General features: G+C 32.1%; 1 protein-coding gene across 4 annotated transcripts; it reads right to left on the bottom strand.

Annotated features, from left to right (window-relative positions):
• Positions 1 to 26,315, bottom strand: LOC124355353 (peroxisomal leader peptide-processing protease-like). 4 transcript variants are annotated; one of them, XM_046806464.1, is made up of 7 exons: positions 26,101 to 26,315; positions 18,253 to 19,343; positions 15,115 to 15,314; positions 11,828 to 11,940; positions 8,153 to 8,312; positions 5,391 to 5,690; positions 1 to 1,358 (listed from the first exon to the last, which is right to left on the bottom strand). In XM_046806464.1, the coding sequence occupies exons 2-7, from the start codon at positions 18,969 to 18,971 to the stop codon at positions 1,279 to 1,281; spliced, it is 1,572 nt and encodes a 523-aa protein (XP_046662420.1). In that variant the 5' UTR covers positions 18,972 to 19,343; positions 26,101 to 26,315; the 3' UTR covers positions 1 to 1,278. The 4 variants fall into 4 exon arrangements, with proteins under 4 accessions (XP_046662420.1, XP_046662421.1, XP_046662422.1 ...); XM_046806465.1 differs by having other exon boundaries at positions 19,239 to 19,343; positions 26,101 to 26,313; XM_046806466.1 differs by lacking the exon at positions 18,253 to 19,343 and having other exon boundaries at positions 26,101 to 26,313.

The raw sequence follows: 26,315 nt of genomic DNA, 5'->3' as shown, positions 1-26,315 counted from the left end.
ATCCAACAGTAATACAATAATTCAAAATAAGGTAAACATTACATAGCATATATAAAAAACATAAAATAGCATATACAAAACAAAAATGATTTGCTCAGGCTGACCAATTAATTTTACACTTACCAGTTAGTTAAAAGGAAAATACAATGAACATTATTTTTGTTGGTTGTTTTTGGAAAATGAAACCTCCAAGGCAAAGCCTGATTGGAGGAAATAACGTGTACTTATTGGATAAGAAATTGCCGTCAAGTAATACAGGGCTCTATATTCCAGTATCATTGACCCAACTCCCTAAGAATTAAAATAGTATATGAAATTTGAATTCTTATAAAAGACATTATTATGAATTATATAAACAATTTAATAAGTAGGCCTCATTGAACAATATAATATGAGAGACCTAGCAAAAAAAGTTGTATCTTGAGTTAACAAAATTAACCGCTTTAACTAAACGTAAATATCTAGAATATTAACATTAATAAATAAAAAATCCGACCTATACTCAAGCACAAGAATTCCTTCACAAATCTCACAATAGAATATCATCAATATGTATCCTTATATTCACTAATACAACTATGAACATGTACACATACATATTCTCAATACACACATACATTCACATTACACTTGCATATTCACAAAAATACATGCACACACACACCCTTGCATACAAATAGTATAGAATAATTTATAAAAATCACAGTAATTGTAGAAGTAATTTTTCAACTTTGGATTTCAAATAGCAATTCATTTATATCTTGCACTGTGATTAGCCAATCTTTGAGTTTTCTAATAAATTTGTGTGAAGTATCTAAAATTTTTATTTCATTAGGCAATCTATTGAATATCAGAGGGGCTAAAAAGTTATATGTTTTAGTGAAAAAGGTTTTTGATGGTCTAGGTACAGCTACATTATCAGAATTTCTTAATTTTCCTTTATATGCATTATAACAATCATGACTATTCCTACTTCTGTTAAAAAAAACCTTCATAACTTTATAAACATACATATTTCTTATTGGTAATACCTTTAATGATCTAAATATTGGCCAAGAGGAGTCATATTTATTTCCTTTAGCTACTATTCTTACAAAATACTTCTGCATTGTTATGAGTGGTTTTAAATTGGTTATGTAAGTTCCACCCCAGCACTCTATACCATAACTTATTCGACTGTGAACTAAAGAAAAATAAAGTGTCCTCATTAGGCCATTTTTACTTAAAACGTTGATGGAATGGAGAGCTGGAATAATTTTTAACGTCTAGCAGTAGACATTAGAGTTTGCAGTCTGGCAATGCCCATTCCATTTTCACAGTAGTGTTGTTCACTGAAAGTGACTGCAGACAAGAAGGATCTGAAAAAAAAAACACGTTAAAATACAGTGGTAAATAGTCATTTAAATGAAAATATACTTGCTATTTAAGATTTTATATACATTACCATAAACATACATGGAAATCAGTGAAAAACAAATAGATGATAAGAAAAATCAGAAAAAGAACAACCAGCAAGTAGCAATGGTGTTGTTGATGCTCTAATACTTCCCACAATTAATCATCCAACACTCAAATGGGCGGGCAGCAGACAGCAGCCTGCAAGTAGGAATAGTGATGATGCCTGTAATACTTTCCATGAAAAAAATCATCCAAGCTTTTCACATGGGTGGGCAGCAGCAGCAGCCTGCCAGTAGGAATAGTGATGATGCCTGTAATACTTTCCATGAAAAAAATCATCCAAGCTTTTCACATGGGCGGGCAGCAGACAGCAGCCTGCAAGTAGGAATAGTGATGATGCCTGTAATACTTTCCATGAAAAAAATCATCCAAGCTTTTCACATGGGTGGGCAGCAGCAGCAGCCTGCCAGTAGGAATAGTGATGATGCCTGTAATACTTTCCATGAAAAAAATCATCCAAGCTTTTCACATGGGCGGGCAGCAGACAGCAGCCTGCAAGTAGGAATAGTGATGATGCCTGTAATACTTTCCATGAAAAAAATCATCCAAGCTTTTCACATGGGTGGGCAGCAGCAGCAGCCTGCCAGTAGGAATAGTGATGATGCCTGTAATACTTTCCATGAAAAAAAAAATCATCCAAGCTTTTCAAATGTGTAGGCAGCAGAGCAGCCTGTATGTAGGAATGGTGATGATGCTGTAATACTGTTCATGATAAAATCATCCAACCGTCTCATATAAGAATAATTTATTCACACAATAGAACTCAAAGGTTTTTCTGTGTAAGTCAAAATATAAGTATTAAAAGTAATTTTAAAAAAGCAACAGAACAGCATACAATTTAAAGGTACAATACAATAAATTCTTGTAAAATTTTAAAGTTATTCCTACTAAAAAAAGATCGGTCTAATCAAGACATGGGTATCACGAGAGCCTCATGGAGTCTGTAGAAAGCCTTCACAATAAAGTAAGTCTTTAAATAATTTTTGAAACCGTTTACATTAGTTTGAATTTTGATTACATTTGGAAGTAAATTGTACAGTTTAGGACCAAAACAAAAAATTGAGTTTTTGAAAGGTTGATTCTGAAACGGTCTGAATTAGGTAATTTATGTGCTATGTGTTATGATCATGATTTAAATGTGGAAAGATTTTTATTTTGATAAAAAAACATCGTCGAATGAAAAATGAGAAGAGAGGCCAAGATAAGGATCTCACTAGATTGGAAACGCTCTCTACAGCTCTCATCTGGTCCCATTACCCAGACGACCCTCAACGCTCTCTTTTGAAGAGTGAATACTCTATTAAAGTTGATGACACTAGAAAATCCCCAAAATATTATTCCGTAGCTCAGCTTTGACTCAAATAAGCCTAAGTAACCCAGTTCAAGAACTTGTTCTGAGGCAAATGTAGTAAAAAATACTGCTGGTAATTATTGCGGATTTCAACACATTGAACGCGCCCCAATAAGTAAGTTTTAAATCACTGAAGTACCAATCCTCGAAATCCATATCTTTTAAGTTTATCAAGAAGTATATAATGATCTACAATATCATAGGCACGCAGAGAGCAGTCATCAAGTAGCAATGGTGTTGATGGCTGTAATATAGTCCATAATAAAATCATACTTTCCATATATAAAAAGAATAGAAACCGTTACTATATTACACAAACAATACAAATCCTTGAATTTAAATAAATAATACCATATAAGACCAAATTGAAAAGACCAAGTTAAAAAAAAAAATAATAGAGCCGTTCTTAAACATAATTAAGAGTACTTTGAAAAAACTTCATATGCAAGAACCAGATTTTAAAATTTTGTCCTTCAAGGGATGAAAAATATAACCAATAATAAAAAGTTTAGAGTTCTTATACTGAAGTAATAATAAATGAATCTTAGCCTTAAGAGCTGATAATAGTAATTTGTTATAAAACTCTGACCTTGTACCTTTGTTGAAACATATTGTTATGACAGATCACTATGTAATATCCTACTACTATACACTTTAAATAAATAGTTAAACTTAATTTGTATTCTGATGATTACAGCTAGAAATAATAAATAACTCAGTATGATACAAATGTGAACTTTAATGACGATAAATTGACATACAGTTTTGAATTTTGAAACAAGATGGAGGATACAATAATGGTAAATTTTTTAAAAATACAGTTCTTAAATTTTAGGGCAGGGTGGTCGTGCTGGCTTAATGAAATAGAAATATTAGGTATTGTTTTTAATAAAAGATATTGTAATTTTGAAAAATAATTTTGTTAAATTTTAATTATATTAATTTTGAATTGTTAGCCAAATCGAATGTTCCTGGGTTTTATGTTCTTCCAATGGATCACTGTAAAATTTAAAAGGAATTTTCTCACCCAATGTCTGTCTTCTGCTTCTCTGTACTTCCGTGATAATATGAATTTAATAAATTAACCTTTCTTTGAATCAAATACTGCTGAATAAAATGTAACCAGTTTCTTTATTTAAAATAATAATCTTGCTTCACTTCTTCTATATCCCTCCCTCCTCCAAACTTTTAAACCTCTGCTCTCTTCATTCAACAATCATCCCTGCACACTGTATCACTGACTTTAGTTTACTTTATAACTTTTGAGTTTTATATGTAATAAGGTAAATTTAGATTAATTTTGATATATTTAATTTTGTATTTATTATTGTTTGTATTAAAATTTGAGACAATTTATAATTAATTATTCCTTAATTGTTTAATTATTATTACTAATAAATTTCTAAATTAAAATAAGTATTGAAATGAATGTGAGATGGGTATATGAAATGAGTCCTTACAACTAACTGACTTTTAAATTCCACAGCATTAAAAACATACTTCTATAGCTAATAACACTTCCTTTATATCAACACAAAGATCCTAAATTAATAAATGTCCTAGTAAGAACACCCCTCTTTAACTGGGCGACCACAAATCTGGTTCCACGAACCACGGACATTGCTCATGGAAATTTCGCTTTGTGGTTGAGACAGACCAATTTGTCTAATAGATATCACCACGCTGGAAGTTTATCATACTATTCTACAATCAAAATATTCTGTTGAAAGAGTATCTAATAAATGGAGCTATTTATTTGATTAAATGATTTTACCTATGTAGTAGAGCAGGGTGCATTTTGAAATGTACATTAGTAATTAAACATTAGTAATTAGTCATTTGTAATTAAACTGACACTATTTAATATGTAATTGCACATAAGATGAATAAAGATGGTTTGATTCTTATCTTTCATTTATATTTAACCAATTTCAAACATGTAATTTATGGTTAAGCATAGTCTAAAAAAATTAAGCTCAACTTTTACAAAACCATTGGAAGAATACCCAACCATGATTTAAATGAAAATATGATTGTTGTTCATAATTTATTTACATTGTTTTTTTTTTGTTCTCTTAGGTCAAGAAACTTATAAATTGCACTTAGTCCTGTAAGAACCTTAGCGCTGCTTCTGGAGTGACAGGATATTCGGGATGGGTAAGGTTGGGAGTAGGGGCCGCCTCCTCTCGAGATCCATGAGGAAGAATTAGGGCACTAATCTCAAAGTCATGTCCTCCCGGAAGAAGGGGAGGCCAGCTCTGAACCAACCTCTCCAGTCAAAGCAGGCAGGGGGTGGCACATCCATGTTGAGGCTAGCAAGAACCTCTGATAGTTAGGGAACAAACCCCACCAAACTCCAACAGTCATCTCCCACAGTAAACTAGATCTATCGAACTACCTTGCACTCCAGAATCTCTACATTTGAGGTTAGTGATGTGTTGCTTCTGGACATCCATCATAAGGTTGCCTGATTTAAGTGACACATCAGTTTTTGCTGTGCCCAGTGGTAGGTTCAAGAGGAAGGTATAAACCAGACAGAAGTGATCCATGCTGGGTAAACTGATTTACATGCTAGACTTACCTTTTGTTACAAGGTATTCACGGAATGGCGTGCGGAAATGCTCTACAGAAATAGCGAAGTTGAACGACGACATGATGACTTTGTTACACTGGAGGTTACTGACGACTATGCCCAGTAGTTGGCTCGGAGGCCGTAGGAGAGCGCCCCCACTGACTCCACTATGAGTGCAACATGTGGTCTGGATGGGGCCTCCCCGCTGTGACAACTTGGCTACGCAGCCCGCAGTCAGAGTCGGCGTACAGTTAGCGGCTACTAGGTTCTCAGTAGACAACGGGTATCCCACCGTCAGAACTTTTTCACCTTAACATGCATGCAGGCATAACTCATTTGAATACAGAAATAATTTTTGAATGATATTTCTTTTTTATTCAGAATTGGTTGCAGCAAATCAGTTTTTAATTCTGGTTAATTACCCATTGTTGTTGTGTCATATGTTGCAAATCAGTGTGTATGTTTATGTTTCCATGTTGCTATATCATAATGAAAAAGATCAAAAGTTAATTGTCATTTAGGTGTGTTGGTCAAATTTTAATTCACTATCTGTATTATGAACACTTTATCTTAGGTGTATAACACTCACCTGTAGTTTCCGACTGTTGCAGCACTCTGTTTTGTAATAGTACGTCATTATATTAGTTGATTTTCATAGAACTGATTTCACTCACTGGGAAATTAAACAATTCACAATTCCTTTAAATCAGCATTCAAATCATCAATTTATTAATTGAATATTCAAAAATCTTCCGATATCCTCTATATACACACTTAGCACGTGCACACCAAACTTAGATTCGGGAGTCTCATTTGAAATTATCTAAAAATGTTGGTATTTAACTTATTCAATCACACCAGATTACAATCAAACAGTCAATTATCATTGTTCAAGATTTTATCAATTGAACCTAGATATCACATGTGGAGTAACAGAAAGAATTTCAACACATGCTTCCCTTACGGCCTCGGTATTAAGAAGAAGGAGTCAGGCCGAGATCTTTCTTACAACGTGATAATTAACACAATGGGGTCCACAAACCAGAAATGAATGGAAACCGGTAGCTCTTTACCCTGATATGTTCAATTTGAATGACAAACATCCTTCTTTGCGTTTATTTTCAATATCCACTTACCGTTTTGACGGTAACAGGATTTTTCAAGATCGCCAAATCACTGAGTAAATGTTCACAGATGTTTTTTTTAAATCAAGGGTACACACATTTTTAACAAAGAATATTGGTTTGAAAACTCTCTGAAAAAATCGCCTCCAATTTGCTGAAGGAAATAGGATTTTTCCGGACATTTGCCATGGTTCAGAGAAAAAAGTGTTAATTTTTTGTTTCACTGAACGATGGCAAATGTCTGGAAAAATCCTGTTTCCTTCACAATCCTTCCATCGTCTAAAATAAACTTCAATTTGCTGACACTGAACCAAAAGTTTAGTTCAGTTAAAGGTGTTGCCGACTAGAAAAATCAGTTGAAAAGACATTAAACTAAAATCGCTAAACCAAGAGTGAAAAGGAAAAAAATGAGCCATGAGCGAAAAAAAAATTAAGAAATATAGATTGAATATAAAAGTCATGCTTCTAGATTTGTTTGATATGAAAGGCGTTATTAACTGTAAACCCTGAAGAAAAAATTGTAATTACTGCCTTCTAAATCACAGTTCCTGCATACTTAACAAAGTTTCTGGCCAAAATATTATATCACTATTCTTGACAAGCCTATTTATTCCCCAGATCTCACCTTCAGTGAGTTTTCCTCTCTCCAAAATATAAAGTAGTGATAATAGGATGGCACTAGGAAGATGTATGTAAACAATGAAACAAGAAAAAATAAGGAAACTGAAAACTCTAGTTGCTAAGGAACTCTAGGGATGTTTAGAGCAATGAAAAAGAAGACGAGGAAGCGCATAGGATGCACAAAATATAATGGAGAGTATACTGGAGGAGATAAAATAGATGTAGCAAAAATTTTGTAAAATAAAGGATTTATGGCCTAAATTCATGTTTACCGCACCATTCTCAAGTGGACAGATCTCATATAAATTAGAAACTCTAAACCATTTTTTCTGAAAGATAAAACAGGCTTTTTACTTGCAAAACATTTATATCTCTTTAATTCGATTTGTTATAGTAAAATAATTAATAGTAAAACTCTGCAAATACTGATTTTGTTGGCATTATGAATACAAGGAGCTCTGTTATCTATAGAAAACGAGTACAGCATGCCTTTAAAGTTTTGCCAAGTCAATAATGTTTCCTAGCCTCTATAGAGGTTATTTCCACACAATCTTGATGTTTATTTCTCAAAACTGACAAATAAAAATGATTTGGATCCTACATATACAGGACAAAATCTAGACAGCTCAAAATAAGCCTCGAGCTTGTGACAATAATAAACTGTTGCAGTTTAAAAAGGTTAAATGTAAAAAAATGTATGTGTTCTTCATAAATAGTACTTAAATCAGGGAGAAAATTTTAACTGCTATCAACTTTTTAAATATTTGTACACCTTTTAAAATATTTACTAGAGTTTATACTACAAAGTCTACAATATTGAATTAAAATGTAAAACATTAATTTCTATTCAGAACCATGCTGCTTTTTTCTGACAGCATAATTGGACCAAACACAACTGAATGAGTATATAAAACATTTTCAACAGATGCACGAAATAAAAAATGTATGCATACAACTCAAAGTTTATCCCTATGGATATTTTCATTGCAGCCTAGATGAAATAAGTTGTCGGAACACCATTCTTACCAAGAACAGGTGGAGAGTCAGCTAACTGAAGCTGTTTAAGTCCCTTCACTTCTCCCACAGAGAGCAGTGCCAAGTCGTACGGGGTGGAGGGGGGAGAGGCGTAAATGACGCGGGCCTCGACCTTACCATTCTTAAAGAGCACCTTCACTGAGTCGTGTGCCTGGGAAAGAATTGGTTGTTGTTAATATCACAATTAGGTGACACATTAGAAATTAACTTGGGCCTACAAAAAATATTTTAACAACAGGATTACTAGGGTACCTAACAAAACTCTAATACCACACAATCTCATAGACATGCATAATTTATTTGCACATAACATTATTAAATTGCATTATCATAACATTAAAATAACAATTGTTATCAGCATAAAACATTAGGTGACAAAGCAATTCTTCCCATAGATTCTATCATCAAAATGAAATAAATATATGGAACGAACATATCACCCCCCACCCCCCAATTTATATGAAACCCACAGCATAAGTAACAGAGCAATGAAATTCTTTATTAGCCCAAGAAAATATGTTAGAGAGTTATAAGGCTTGTCAAATAGATAAGAAACCTAAATACTAACATAAATTAATTTAATCTTACAATTATACTAACATTTTACAATAATTTTAAGTATGGTACATCATGGATTCAATATGTACGACACTGTTATTAAATATTATTCTGGTGAATCCGGTTTAAAATCATTAAATGTATACATTTCATTTTCCAGCAAAAATTCTTTAATGACTTTTTTGAACAAATTTAATGATGGAATCTGCTTCCACGCTATTGGTACTTTATTTAAAAAATATTGGCTGTTATAGGAAAATGACTTTTTAAACTGAGTAGTTTTGTGTATTGGGACTGAAATAGCATTAATGTTCCATGTATACAAACTTTTCAAGTACACAATGTATACAATAATTATGTTGGGAAATGAGAGGTCTGGTTTGCACACGTTTGTAACTTTGAATCAGGATTTAAATTATATATAAGCCTCTCACTGTCAAAATTCGAAGATCTTTATAATGGTTCCTGCATGATTGGTTACAGTCTAAATAGTTTAATATCATGATTGCTTTTTTCTGAATTTTGAAAGCAATATTACTTTTTTTAAGCAATATTAACTACTTCCTACCTCAAGGCTCTAGCACACTTTTAATGATAAGAATCTACTCTGTAGAGGCTGGCCAGAAATTAGACTTACTACACAAAAAGACTGGGCTCATTTCATACATTTTGCTTAGTTTTACAAAGACTGTAACTGTGTAATACTAAAATTATTAAATTTATTTATTCCTCATGGAATTCTCTTTCATTTCATACAAGTACAAAATGTTTCTATAGAATTGTATTTAATTATTTTACTGTAGGAGATAAAATAAACATTTTTAGATAATTATGAAAATATAAATATTAAAATTAATTAACTTAATTAGTGATTTTTTTTCGTTTTATTTGGCTATATTGTTTCAAAATTTCAGTCCAATACCCAAATTTATAACATTTTTCACTGTAATTCACAAATAGTAAAATTACAGTTTCTTGCAAATGTAAAAACTACAGACTGTACAAAATTTATATTTTTACCTTAATGTTTTCTTGTTATTATTGTTCAAAATTTTATTTTTATAATAAGATAACAAAATGAATTAATTGTTGTGTTATTTAATATTTTGGTACAAAATATTTACAGGTTAATTAAGAAATACATGGCTGAAGTAAGTTGTAGATTAACCAAATTTTGCTTAATCATTGTAAAGTGAAAAACAATAGAAGTATTGAAATAAAGGCAAAACCTTTCAATAAATATCCCTTATTTAAGGAATGTATGAGGAAACATTTAAAATAGCAATTGGCTACGATGTTTGTGATACACTGTGAGAAAATGTGTTGGAAGCCGCAGGTAACAGTTAGTGTAATGTAAAATGGTCTACATGTTAACGATGGTTTATTGGCATAATTTATAGTTCTATTAGAGACTACAATTTTCAGAATAGTGACAAGTCTTACTCAATACCAACATCAACTTTCCCTTACATTAAAACTTACTAACACTTATTCAACTTTGCCTCTTTTTCCTGTGAGAACATCACTTTTTTAGACCGAGAGATTCCATGTAGCTGGCAAGGATGGGGAGGGGTTTGTGACTTCCCCCCCACTCCACATTTCACATGACTAGTAGGCTATTGTGCATCATTGAACCGTATGGAATATCTCGTCCTTTTTATTATAATGTATTTCCTTTCCCAAGACAGAGTATGTATAGCTATAAGAAATATAAAATGTGTTTGTGAGTGCCATCTTGAACATTCTTATTATATAAATACTTTTATGAAATTTTTGAGGGTAAAAATATTTCCCTCCCCCTTTTTGCAAGGGGGGAAGAGGGGGTTACTTTAAAATTTCAAACCCTATCGTGTGGTGTGTCATTTGAAAGGTAAATTAAAAAACACACACAATGACATGGACAAAACGTCTCTACGATGATCCTAGCAAAAGTTATGGGCTAACAATCCTTACATACTTATTAATCCATAGGTCTTGTATCACGGAACGGTTCCGTGACAGCTAGTCTGGGCTCAAAATTTATATCACGGAACGGTTTCGTGACAAGTACAACGCCATCAAAATAATTTTTTAAACTCCTTTTTCAACCAAATGTTAGTATAAATTAGACTAATATTGTTGTAACACATAAGAAAAACTGCAATACTACAGTTAATTGAAATTTAAATGTATAATAAGTTACTATAAGAATATTAGTGTACTACAAGAGAAAAAAAATCAATATTCTTGGAATTTTCAGTATTTAGAAAAAACATTTATTCTGACAAACTATGCATATATATACACATATTCTAGTATTGCTAGGTAGAGAAATACATTTCAAATAAAATAAAACCAACAATGGGGTATTTTATTTTATATTATTTGAGTAAAAAAATTTAAAAATATCAAGAATTCCAAAACTTTTTTTAATTTGTACAGCATTATAATTTTTAAATTATGACCAAATATATCACTATCTATTTATTATTAAAGCCCATTTCATGTTAATCCAAAAGGATATAAAATATAACCAAATAACTTGAAAAATAAATATTTTATAAACATATAACAAAACTCTTACGTTTTTAGCATTTTTAATAGGATAACTCCAGTTGAGCTGATAGTGAAAATATGTATAAGCCAATGGGTTAAATTACTATTTTGGATTTTGTTAGGGAAACACAAATTTCACCCTCTTTCAAAGAGGGGTAGAAGGGGATAACAAAATATCTTCAAGAAAGTAATTTTATACACCCCAATATTTCTACCTGAAACCAAAGTTCAAATTCCAATCAGTCAAAGTGAAATAAACTTCCTGTGACAAATAATTTTAGGATCAAATAAAATTATACAATTAATACATTTTTTGTCTTAAAAACTTAAATACAACAATAAAAACAAGTTCTAACATCAGTTGTTAATAAATTTTACCCTCGATTTAAAATAAATATTTTTCCACGTAAAACTTTTTCACAACAATGTGAAATAATTTCCTATTTCATTTTATTACCAATCATGCCTAATGGTAGTTTTTGAATTACATGGATATGTTATTATAGTATGTTTACAGAATATATCCCTGATGTTGGCAGTATACAGCTGATTGACATCAGAGCAGCATCTTACATGGTTAACAATGTGAGAACAGGTAAGGATGAGACCAGAGGCAGCATCGATGACAACACCAGAGCCCCACTTGTTTTGACATCGCACAAAAACTACAGCATCAGAAAGATCATCTGTAAAAAAACCAATAAATAATGAATTAAAAACAATAACAAGAGGAATATTTTTCTATATCGATAGCATGTAAAAATTAAGTTATCTATCTCAGTCGTAGGCAATACCTTACTTCAGACATGATGATACCACACTAAATACATGCGAATGTTGAGTTTAGCTCCAGTTCACCTTCCTCTTAAGTTCAGCATCTGAAATCTGATGCTGTTGCAGACTTAACTCCTGAAATCTGGAGTCATGTTCGTCTGAAGGGATCCAAAAACAGTCGGTGACGAAGAACGAAGAAGCTCAAAACGAAACCCCCTGTATTGTTTTGACATCAGAGACACCCAGATTACAAAAAGTAGTGTAATCTAGGTGAAGTGGTATTCTCGTTGTCTCATCAGGTGCACAATTGTGAACTGACAATATTATGTGAACTGGAGCTAAACTCAACATTAGCATTGAATCAACCCTTCCCACCATAGCTGCGTTATGTATAGAAGACTTGGTTGCTCCACCATGCTTTGGGATCGTCATCGTAGTGGTGCACCTGATGAGACAATGAGAATACTTTTTCACCTAGATTGCACTACTTTTAGCAGTCTGGGTGTCTCTGATGTTGAAACGATACGGGGTGTTTCATTTCGAGCTTCTTCGTTGCTGACTGTTTTTGGATCTCTTCAGACGAACTTGACTTTAGATTTCAAGAGTCAAGTCTGCAACAGCATCAAATTACAGATTTACAAAACACATCATATGTTTACCTAAGCTAAAGCTTCTCATAATGTAATCTAAAATGAATAACGAAAAAATAATTTTTTAAATTGTAGGGATGTTGACAGGACATGGCCCCCTTAGAAAACACCTTATGAAGGTGAGTCTTAGTCAGACTGATGAATGCAGACTCTGTGACACACATATGGCTAGTTGTCCTGCCATATCTACTATTAGGAAATAATTCCTAGGAGCATATCTTCGCAGCCTCAAGGATATCAGAGAACAGAAGCCCTCAAATTTGATTAGGTTCTGTAAAATTCTCAGATTCTGAGGGCACAAATATAAGTAAGGGAGGCGCAAGGGTCCTTTTAGGACTAAGTGCGGAGGCAACTCTCTTTTTCCCTCAGGAAAAAAGTCACTGATATTAAGTCATCACTATTGCACGGAAAGGTTGTATGCTGATGACACGACTATCTTTTTCAGTGAAAAATCAAAATCTTTCCAGGAAGAACGTTCTTTTTTGAAATCAGCAATTGCATTCAACACTTCCAACAGCCTCAATCTCAAAGCGAACACATCAATGACCGATTTCATCAACTTCACTCTTCAATCTGTGGACTTTTAATGTGGTCTTGCTGCTATGTTGGCAGACTCCATACTTAGAGTCTACAGATTGAAATTCCTTGGAATACACCTTGATCTAGGGTTGCCATGGAATGAAATGTTGACCATGTTTGTGCCAAAATATCCTCACACATGTATGTTTTGAGGAATCTAGCCAAATATTGCCCTACTCAGGTACAGATGATGGCGTATTATGGTTTAATTTACCCGCGTCTTACCTACGGAGTAGTACTATGGGGTGCCTGTGCAAACAACCAGTTGACGAGAGTGTCCAGATTGCAAAAACAATCAATTTGAATAATCGCAAATTTGAATTTCAGAGAGTCATGCAGAGAGTCCTTAAAACATTCGCAGCTGTTCACCCTGCCGAGTCTTTACATTTGTGACAACTCTGTTGTATGTCCAAATATGTCAAGACAAGTAGCTAAGACATACATTCATATGAGACCATACATAGGTAGGGGAAACTACCGAATTGGCCAACACAGAACTGTGGTTTATGAACGCCTGCTGTCACAGGCGGGTGGGTGTTCATTTTATCAACAAGCTGCCAACTGCATCTAAAATGCCCGAAAGCCTCAAAACTCGTCTAAAACGCTTTGTAGCATCACAGGCATTTTATAATGTGAATATGTTTTTGGTATAAAACTGGGAGACCAGCCAATCAGGATATCACTCTGGTACTGGAGGTGGGAAAATTAGCAGATGAAAGGAAAACGTGTGAATGAAATATTCTGTTTCAATATCTATTCACATATTTTTTACCTTATCTTTAATTATGGTTAGTTCCATACACAGTAATTGATATGCAGATATATTCTTAGAAAAATGTTATGTACTATCTAATATTCAATATTATGAGAATAAAAATATTTTCAACGTTTCAAGCTTTTCAATTTCGGATGATTGCCATCGTTATTTGTTAAAAAAAAGATGGCAAATGTCTGAAATCCTACTTGTGTTATAAAAAGTACTTTTTTGTAACATATAACGGTGGCAAATGTCTGAAATTCTACTATCCTTTTCAATAACAAACTTTAAAAAAGAACATTCGTTTTGCTTGGACCTACAGCTGCAGGTGTTCCGCTGATTCTTTTGGCTATTATAGTTAGTGACTTGTGCGATTAATATTTTTTTATTATTCTGCAAGTAAATTTTTTGTTCTTACTACAATAAAGACTATGAAAATTCATTCAAGCAAGTAACGAAAGTTTCATTTTTTTTACTTTGTTAGGCTTGGAATTGTTTCTTCAAGAATAGTTTTTAGTAAAAATATTGTAACAAATTTTTCATCCACATTTTATAGATTTCAGAACATAGTAAACATCTGAAATTTAGAGCAACATAATTTAAACATTATTAAAAATATTACCTGTGTATTAATATTGCCAAGCAACAAAACACAACACATTTGTTTTAACCTCTAAAATTAAAATTTTTCACAAAAATGTAAATATAATTATACTTGTATACATTTTTCTGCTTAACTGTGAAAATTCAGGAGGAAGTTAAAAAAATTCATAGATACATTACTATAATAGCAAGTCATAACTTTAGTTTCTCTGTTTTAATTAGATTCGCACCATATCTATTTTATACACAACATTGTAAGAATTTAAATCCCAGTGTATTCAATACAACATTGTAAACATTTTGTAATATGCTGGAAAATAAAAATACCATAAAAATTTACCTACAACTGTACATTTTACAAGAGAATGGCACGGCATTTTCTACAAAGGAATTCATAAAATGAAAGCACTAAAAGGGTTAAAGTAGGTTTTTTTATTATATAATAAGGAGCTCTAATTACTTTTTTAAATTAACCAATATATAAAAGACACACTTACCCATATTCACCAGAGCATTTGATATTTCTAGCTTCGGCTTGCTGAAAGAAATGTAGTCTGTGATCGCTTGTAATCCGAGGATATCTTTTAGAAGCTGCTGGGCACTTAACCCAAGAGAAAAACCAACCCGTTCTCCACTGCACCATGACAATGTTTGAATCACTATCCCAACTAAAGGGCCTTTTACTCCGTTCTCAAAGCTGAAAAAGCAAGTACCCTTTGAATAGAAAATTATTGAAATAAACTTTGTTTCTGTACATACACATGTAACTTACACACAGAAAAACTGTATGATTATACTGATAAGCAACAAGATTAATTTAGAAATGGCAATGCATACTCTCGTTGGGTGCCATATGGGAGAGTATGGAGTTTACAGCCTAGTCTTCAAAAGCACAGTGCAATGCATACTCCCATTGAGTGCTAAATGGGAAAAATGGAGTTTACAGCCTAGTCTTCAAAAGCACAGTGCAATGCATACTCTTATTGAGTGCCACACAAAAAAGTATGAAGTTTACAGCTTAATCTTCAAAAGCACAGTGCAATGCATACTCCCATTGAGTGCTAAATGGGAAAAATGGAGTTTACAGCCTAATCTTCAAAAGCACAGTGCAATGCATACTCCCATTGAGTGCTAAATGGGAAAAAAGGAGTTTACAGCCTAGTTTTAAAAAGCACAGTGCAATGCATACTCCCATTGAGTGCTAAATGGGAAAATGGAGTTTACAGCCTAGTCTTCAAAAGCACAGTGCAATGCATACTCCCATTGAGTGCTAAATGGGAAAAAAAGGAGTTTACAACCTAATCTTCAAAAGCACAACACAATGCATACTCCCATTGAGTGCTAAATGGGAAAAAAGGAGTTTACAGCCTAATTTTCAAAAGCACAGTGCAATGCATACTCCCATTGAGTGCTAAATGGGAAAAAAGGAGTTTACAGCCTAGTCTTCAAAAGCACAACGCAATGCATACTCTCGTTGAGTGCTACATGAAAAAGTATGAAGTTTACAGCCTAATCTTCAAAATCACAGTGTAATGAATACTCTCATTGAGTGTCATATGGGAAAGTATGGATTTTACTTTATAATTTAGTACAAACTTAGAATTTAGGACGATTTCATGTAAGCTTAAAGCGTTCAAAACCCTGGAACGACTGCTACGAACAATGAACTTCACCTCCAAATGTTTTTACTCTTGGGGTAATTTCCCCAGAGTGGCACGGCTACCTCAGCAGATTCAGCACATTCCTACATGTTCATTGCGACTTAAATGTGCAGCTGCTCTACGTATGGAAAGTTTTCATGCATACTGGTGACAGACCTGGTCTTATAATTCATATACTACTCGTATATTAAATTATATATCTAATCCTCCTGAATTGCTTAACCTAATACGACTGACTACATTAATTCATTGTTCATTATAACACTTGAACCATTAAATGTTATGTTGAATAAAAATAAAATATTTTATTGATAATTTAACCTTTTAAATTGGCTGATTGAGACCGTATAATATGTTACCGATCTGGCCTTACAACTATATGCTGAGGGTCGTCACAAATTAGCCTATCTAAAACACTAAACAACAATCTGAAGATGAGTTTTCAAAATTTAATGTTGTCAAGCATAAAAAACTAATCTATAGCCTAGAAAGGGTTATCAACTAACCAACAAAAAAGACTTTTAAAACATTTGTCATCATACTTATTGATAAGATGTTTCAAATGATTATAAATCTTTAAACTTAACACTGTATAAGTATTTAGGAATTTTGTTATCCTACAATAGTTAATAGCTAATAGTTAAATAATTACTTTTGTGTCTTGTATTGTAAGAGTAAATATTGTGCACAAATTTCAAAAATTTACAATTTTGAATTAAATATTCAATTAGATTATACACAGAAATATTGATGATAGTTGATATTTTAATTCTTAAGGAGAAGTCTATAGTGGTCTAATTATCCTGATATTGAAATTACTCTTTCTGCTCATTTTTGTTCACAAAAAAACCATTAGATTGAAAAATTTGATGCTTACAGTATGGTGCGTTGTGTTAGTAACTAAATATCTTTTATACTGTCAGTTGTACAAATAAAAGTTGTATAATCAGCATATAATAAAGTTGAGGCTGAAATAGAACATGGCAAGTCATTCAAACTTACTAGAAAAAGAAATGGTCCAAGGACAGAGTCCTGTGGAATACCATATTTGACATTTGCTTCATCAGACCATAAATCATCAATGCAACCTTTTTACCTTTTATTCAACACATATGATTTAAAATATGAAAGAGGTTATCCATTAATACCATAATATGATAATTTTAGCAAAATGCCATTGTGATTTACGCAATCAAATGCTAAAATTATACTTACTAAGGTCACAAAACGTAACTTGAGCAAAGGCTTTGTTTTCAAATGATGGAGAATATCTTGGATAAGAGTGACAATGGCATGACTAGTACTTTTTCTCTTTCTTTTTTATAGATAAAAACACGTCACCTTTCTTCAACTATCTTTCATACATAAACTCTGCACATTTCATATTCTTAACATCAGCTTTCTATGAGCCTTATTAAAAAATTCCCCCAAATAATACTTTAAAAGTTTAAAATTCCTTGTGGAATGACCAAACAATTTTTTTCTAATTTTCTTGCTTTCAGGAAAGGTAACAGACCAGCAAAATTTCAGAGCAATAATTCATTTCAACTCCACAAAATAGATGGGTCACTTCAGAAATTTAGATTTTAATGTCTCAATGCTAATTAATTGTTAAAAATTTGTTAATACCGATGGTTTATAATTTATATTCAATGGAGTTTCTTGTGGGAAATAGCTATACTGAATATGTGTTATAAACAATTATCATTATCAGATAATCATATTTTTAATAATTGAAAGTTTGCGAGGTGAAACATTCATGGATTAGCAATTCCTTTGAATCTAACGGGAGTGTCATAGCCTTTCAAAAAATATATCCATGCATTTGAATGGCGTTTCAACTGAGTTTGCACAAAATAATAACTATTGGTTCAGTAGTTTTTGCATGGTTTAAGGTAAACATACATACATCTAAATTTTCACGTTATACGAGCATTATTAAGATACAGAAATTGTGTTGGTACATAAACGTACCTATAAATAGGCGCTCCTTCACAGCCAGGTACAAGCCTAGCATCTGTAATGATGCCATCACTTCTAGAACCAATCACCTTGCTAACAATACCTTGGGACCAAGAATTTAATAATGATAAGTTTCCAAAAGGAGTTGACTCAATTAGTAATGGTAAACCTGGATAAAAGTTAAAATTTCTAATTTCTGAATATTGAGCATATAAAGTTTTTTCAAATCCAACAAATTTTGAAGGTTTATTGACCATCATGATAATAAAAACTGGTAAAATACGATCAACTAACTTGATGTCAAGGCTTGTGACAGTATTATCAGTATTATTATAAGTCCAATTACAAATTTCATTAGTAATGTCCTGCAATCCTCTGTATGTGTATAAAGAGCAAACTTTAGCCTCTTCAACGCTCTCTGAAGAACTGCAACAATCGGGGGTGGATCCAATTTTATTTTTAGACAAGCATGAACAAGTTTTCGTTAAAACTGTAAATTTAATAGGAATAGATCTTAAATTTCTAGACTGAGTACAGGATTGTATGTCCAATATATCCTTCATGATAATACCTAATTTTTGAATGGGATCCTTGTCATCATTCTTAGCAACGCACAAGGGTGTTAAAATCATCCCATGAACTATGACTACATCATTTATTTGTAATCCGGAACCTTTGGTTGATCCAAAACTAGCGTGTTCAACTTGAACACATATACCGTGAGGATTCATATTGCTTATTATTTTTTGAAATTAAGTAAATTTACTACTATATTCCTACCATTAATAAAGTAAATTTACTACTATAATTTGCTACTAATTTCTAAATTTAATAGAAAGATTAAATTGCCTTTTGCCTATTGCCTTTTTTTAAGACTGAACTTGCTTTGAACATTTCGTAAATTCATTGATGTACATTAAGAAGAACTGTGTCCATAATACATGAAATGCTCTTTTCCACTAAAGAAATAGCATTTCAGTAATTCAATTTTCACTAACAAAATAAATTCGTTTTGTGACCGTGGTAGTTCTTTTCAATTTTATTCTTGCTTGTTTTTTCTGGTTACTTGATGAGAACATTCAATGACGGTGTCCAGCCTCGTTCTGTAACAATAAAAAAGAAAATAGTTGTTTTCTGCTGAACATAACATCGGTTGTATTTAATCGTTAGTCACTGAAAACATGTACTGGGATTTCATTAATTGTGGGATGGTTAAGACCAGAAGATATTTATACAAGTATATTATAAAGGTTGGTTTTTCTTTAACATGGGTTGTATTGGTATCTTTAACCGTAAGTCTGGCAAAAAAACTTAACTTTGACTTTAAACTGGGACACTATATTGGTTTACTTTCAAAATCAATTTTGAAAAATCTTTGCCATTTTTCAACATGGCGGCCAACTTTAATTTTTGTAATGAAACACCCTGTATTTTATGATTAATTTAGATTTAAAATGCAATTTTGGGACTGCTCAATTCTTGGGTATTAAAAAAAATCTATGTTTGTTTAGGAGCCTGTAGCGTTTTTAAAGCTACATTGGTTGATTTTTTTTATTAAAACTTAAATTAAATGAAATTTTTGGGAAAGAAATATTATTAGGAAAATTATTAGGAAGGCGGTTCACTGCCTTGAATTGATGAGAACTTGTCTTGTGTACTGCATTTACGTCAGATCTGAGAGGGCTATTGTTTCTCAAGTTGGACATGGTTGGGCCAATGAGAAAATGCCACAGATGTCTATCAGAAGGAGGTGGAAGGGGAACTATAATTTAAATAATTTAACTTCCTAATAATTTAAAGTTACCAGCACAAACTTACCAAAGGATTACAAATTCGTATTCATCCTAACTTCTCACAATCTAATTAAAAGTAAATCCCAATATTTCTTTCCCAAAAATGTAATTTAATTTAAGTTTTAATAAAAAAAAATCAACCAATGTAGCTTTAAAAACGCTACAGAGCCGTAGGCATTTAAGTCTTGTAATTCACTCTTTGAAGTGATTGTGTACAGAGGCTATTTTCCAAACATTCAATCATTAAATCAAAATGAAAATTAAATTAAGAGAAACTTGTAAATTCTAGGACAAAAATAACCTATTAAAAAAAGTAACATGCTAAAGTATAAAAACTTACTTTTAAAGGGTGTAGTGTTTATAACAGATGCTTGAATACACTATTATCATTCACCATACAAGCATGTGATCTTAACAAAAATATTTTTTATTGATTTATGAATTGAACAGTTGTTAATGTCCATTAAAATTTGTTTATCTGTTCCATTATATCTTTTACAGTTCCACATAAATATTGTCCTTAAAATATCCCAATAAGAAAAAGTCGAAAAGTGAAAAACAGGTGATCTTGGGAACCACTCTACATATAAGGTCCATGTGTGCGAATCATTTTTATGGAAAATGGGTGTTTAAAACGTCTCAATTTCTCAAAGTAATAACAGTTATTGTTGTCTATAACCTAATGGAAATAAATAGATATAATTTTAAATATACCAATTTTTATTTGCATGTAGAATTGTTTTCCTTTAGGCGAAGTAGCTGAGAGAAACCGTCTTCACGCTGAGTTTGGCTTGTTACCACAGTGACAGGGTACATATTTAAGATATTTTTGTGACATGATTCAGTATAGCACTATTCAGTGATATATAATTTTGGTGAAAGGGGCTGCCTTGTGTTGGGATGTAATGAAGAGAGATAGCGGTCTCTATGTATGTCATGTCACATTGGAAGTAGAAAAGACAAGCTTGTTTTAATATCTTCTAGTCAAAGTGGTAGGGGACAGTACTCTCTCATGTCTAGGTTGCCAACAGACTTTGACACTAAAGGATCTCTACCCTTGTGTTCCAAGGGTCATACTCTGCAGTAAACTAAAACATCCATCGATCAACCCTTTTTTTTATATTTCAACATTTTCAATTAGCAATGTGCTACTTTTGGGCATCCATTGGGTTATCCAAACGTGACACTTCGATATTGTGCTATATCCAGTCAAGTGGAAGGTTTAAACAAGTCAGAAGTGAACCCACCTGGAACAGATTTATTCAGATGCACCTGTTCCTCGTAGGTCCTGTGAGGAAGGCATCATCACATATTCTGGTTTTCCAGCTGGTCATATGGCTAAGGAAAGCAACAATAATATTGCTTTACCGGATTGATATATGGTTTTTCATTAAGCATCATGATCAATCAATTTAAAATTGAATATAAAGGTTACAAACTATAGAGCCCTGGAACTAGTTTTTTAAATCAATATAATTAACAATATAATTTTAAATATAATAAAGTAACAATATAATTTTTTTTTATTTGTATGTAAAATATATACAAAACAAATAGGCCTATGGTGAGGTGGGTTTGAAAATCTGCCATCCCCATGGGCTATTGTAATGTGCCTAGTTTTCATGATGTTTTGTTGTATTGTACAGCGTTTTGATTCAAACCTACCTCAATATTGAAATGTGCCATAAGTTATTGGCGTTTAAATTTTTTTTAACTTAAGATGATGTAATTTTAAAAACCCGACACTGGTGGCAAAAAAAACTTCCCTCAAGATAGTACCCAAATTCAAGCTCAAATCACGTAAGCGCTTATCAAGGTTAGGCCTATGTTTAACTTTGATACTAATTACAAGTAATATATTTATGATAACTTAATCTAAACCTACTTATATCGCATAATAACATTGCATAGTGTAGTAATATTTCCATTCCTAGCCTCATTGCTTGAACCAATTGGCCTCAGCTGTTACTTTACAATGTAATTGTAATTCAAATATAACGTAATTTGGTTTAAGTAGTTGTAGTGAAGATTCTTTGGTTGCAGTATAATAAGCAGCCACCAAAACAATCGAATCATGATTATCAAATGATATATAATCATAATCATCAGTATTCATGACAATCTAATAATACAGAAAACAAGATGGCAGGCTAAATAGATATTTCAAAGAACAATATAGTTCTACTGGTTTTTAATCTTAAAATTTAATATGTTAAAAATAAGTTTAAAAACATCTATATATCTAAAATATTTCTATGCTATCAATATTTATAAAATTTTAAAAACAACACAGTAAGATTTACTTACCTGTAACTAAAAAAGTAACTAAATGTTAAACTGTTTTTTTTTTTGTTACATTTTATAGATACACATAACATAGATAGTTTTTATACAGGGTGATTCAAAACTAAACGGCAATCTCTCGGGAGCTTATTCTATAGCTAAAAACAAGTAAAAAAAGTTCATATAACCATATGCCCGGAAACGCTTCGTTAGCGAGTTACGCCTAGCGAAAGATTTCGCCCGGATTTCAGAACCCTTGGTGAAGTCAGGCCGTATAAAATGGTAATAGGTAGTTACAAAAGATACAAATACGATTGTTTTTTATGTTTTTATATCTGACAAATTTATTAAAATTCGTCCCAGAGCTGTAAATGCAATACTTTCAGAGATATCTTACGTAAAACACAAGAATTGGTGCAAAGAAATAACACATTTTTGTGTTTAACGTAAGATTACTTCCATAAATGTTAAATAAAGGTCATTTTTTTCTTAAACAGATTTGTAGAACATTTAATTCTGAAAAGATTCATTGTGAATTACTTAGGAAAAAAATTAATAATAGGTATTGAAATTTAGCTTTATTTAAAAATAAAACAGACGCACAAAAATGCATATTCTTATCTGCATAAAAATATTAACTAATGTTTAGGTTGTGAGTAACAGCTGATCATTTATTCTAGACTGAACATTAACATAAAATGTATTTACCTTTATAAAACTGTAATAATTACCTATAATAGTTGCTCAAAGTGTCCTCCGTTGTTAGCAATGCACGTTTTCGTCGAACGACGAATCCACTCTTTTCTAGCGCGTTTCATAACGTTTGGAGCATTCTTGATAGTTTCTGCCGCCTCTGTAATGCGATTACGTAACTCCTCTATGGTGTTAATCCGTTTTGAATAAACAATTGACTTCATCCAACCCCATAAGAAAAAGTCTGCTCGCGTGAGGTCAGGAGAATGTGGTGGCCATTTTACTGGTCCATTTCGACCAATCCATTGTCTACCGTTATGTATCATTTAAATAATTTTTCACATCATTAGAAAAATGTGGAGGTGCTCCGTCATGCATAAACCATGCATTTATTCTGTTTTGAACAGGAATATCTTCCAAGAGGGTAGGCAGGTTTGTTCTAAAAAAATTTAAGTACGCTACTCCATTAAGTCGATTAGGGAGGAAAAATGGACCAATCAAATTATCACCCAGAACACCAAGACATACATTGACTGAAAATGTATGTTGAAAAATGCCTCGTCGCAGTTTCATGTGGGTTGTCGTACGCCCAAGTATGGGTATTACGATAATTTACAATTCCATTTCTAGTAAAACAGGATTCATCAGTAACGAGAATACGCCGAAGAAAATACTGATGTCGTAAACAATTTCTTCTTAACCAGCGGCAGAAACATCTTCCGTTTTATTAAGATCTTGCGGTAATAAGTCTTGAACACGTGTTATATGGAATGGGTACAACTGTGCTTCATGAAGTGTCCGCCATACGCTTGACTGGCAAATATTTAACTGACGTGATAATCGTCTGGTGCTTGTGGTTGGTGATAATTCTACAGCATTTATTATTGCTTGTTCATTATCATAGTTCTTGCGCTACGTTGACGACCAGTATCTATTCGCTTCGGTTTAAAGCTACCAGTTTCCCTAAGTCGTCTCTCCACAGCTTCAAATGATTTGCGATCAGGTGTTCTTCGATGTGGAAAAAGTATCACGATATTCCTGAACTGCAGCTAAACCATTCTTGTTAACTTTGCCGTAAATCAGTATCATGTCCGTATACTCTTCAAACGAATACATACCATTTACATTATCTGCCATTATTTACTAAGATAATAACATACCACTTTTATAAAAAATATTTAATAAAAATATTTTAAAAATAAATATTTAATAAAATATTTAAAAATAAATATTTAATAAAATATTTTAAAAATAAATATTTAATTAAATATTTTAAAAATAAATATTTAATAAAATATTTTAAAAAATAAATATTTAATAAAATATTTTATACACTTGTATAAAATATTTCCAAATAATCACAGGGTCTCACAAAATACAATCTTCACACGCCCCAATACAAAAACCTCCATAAGGGTTATTCAAATATTACTTCATGAACTTAATTGTTGATCAGCTGATATTGCCAACCTTTGCAAAGAAAATATGACGATAAAAAGTGTTGAATAAATGATCAGCTGTTACTCACAACCTAAACATTAGTTAATATTTTATGCAGATAAGAATATGCATTTTTGTGCGTCTGTTTTATTTTTAAATAAAGCTAAATTTTCAATACCTATTATTAATTTTTTTCTAAGTAATTCACATGAATCTTTTCAGAATTAAATGTTCTACAAATCTGTTTAAGAGAAAAATGACCTTTATTTAACATTTATGGAAGTAATCTTACGTTAAACACAAAAATGTGTTTTTCTTTGCACCAATTCTTGTGTTTTACGTAAGATATCTCTGAAAGTATTGCATTTACAGCTCTGGGACAAATTTTAATAAATTTGTCAGATATAAAAACATAAAGAACAATCGTATTTGTATCTTTGTAACTACCTTTACCATTTTTTTTTATACGGCCTGACTTCACCAAGGGTTCTGAAATCCGGGGCGAAATCTTTCGCTAGGCGTAACTCGCTAACGAAGCGTTTCCGGGCATATGGTTATATGAACTTTTTTACTTGTTTTTTAGCTATAGAATAAGCTCCCGAGAGATTGCCGTTTAGTTTTGAATCACCCTGTATAACGCAATTCGTGTCAACATTTTTATTTCTATAGTTTAGATAGTCATAAAGATGATTCTATTGTGGTGGTGGCCTCTTATTTTACTGCAGCAAACGATATTACTTAATTATAACTTTCATTAGCCAACCGATACTGATTTTTGAACAATAACTAACTTGTACAAACTATAAACATTTTTTCATATAATTATCTATTTTCTTTTATAGGTAATAATAGACAGTCAAAAGCTCGTGGAGGACCGTGAAAGAAAGTTTAAAAAGTGGCATATCAGTGACCTCCTTGCAGATCATCTCTGTGAGTATTTGTACAGAAGAGAAGTACGGTTTTCTAGAGAAGAAGCTTCAATAACTTAACTTCTCAAAACCTGTTAATCATTGATACCCAAGAGAAAACATATGACTAATTACACCTGTTACAAATGATTATGTTGTTATAATTTCATTATTATGTATGAGTTTTTCCTATATCCAGTTCTAATCGTTTGTTTGATCGTTATTTATTATTATTTATTGAGCTTATTATTATTTATAAGATTATCACTATGATGATTAAATTAATTATTTTAATTGAAAATATGATTGTTATGACTATATATATATATGTTAATATGATTTATAAACGCGTATTTGATAAATGAATATTAAGTATTGATGATTGTACTAATTAATATAAGAACAGGGTCCTCTTATCGTACTCTACCCGATTTGATTGCCTTGGTGGCTGCTTATTGTACTAAAGCCAATTCTTTACTGAATATCGATAATTCTATATTATTGATCACTGGTGTTGCAACGCTCAACATACTATACCCTCATATATTTCTGAATTTTTTTCCCCACAATTTGCCAACCCCCTTCCCCCTCTACCTGAATTCTGCTACCCTACACTAAAACCCCTCTCTAATGTAAATGCAGCCCTGAAGGACAATACTTATCAAAATTTAATCATTGATATTGGTTGAAGTACAGCCTATTTTAACAGTAAAACTTATATTAACATAAAATAATATATTTACACTCTAGGCCTAGTCGAAGTGTCCCCATTTCCTCTTCAATATCAGTAATCTCGGTGTCAGGATCAGCATTATTTTCAATTTCCTCTACTGATTTTAACAGTCACTTTCCAATAAACTTACTTAAATAAAATCTGTCAATTCATCTTTGTTTGTGTACAAATATTACCAGTTGCTCACACTGTTATAAACATTTATGAATATAACAGCTGTTTTGT

This window comes from Homalodisca vitripennis, chromosome 2, assembly GCF_021130785.1.
Source record: "Homalodisca vitripennis isolate AUS2020 chromosome 2, UT_GWSS_2.1, whole genome shotgun sequence".
Lineage (NCBI taxonomy): Eukaryota > Metazoa > Arthropoda > Insecta > Hemiptera > Cicadellidae > Homalodisca > Homalodisca vitripennis.
The sequence above is the reverse complement of the archived record's forward strand: the minus strand, read 5'-3'. Positions and strand labels throughout refer to the sequence as shown.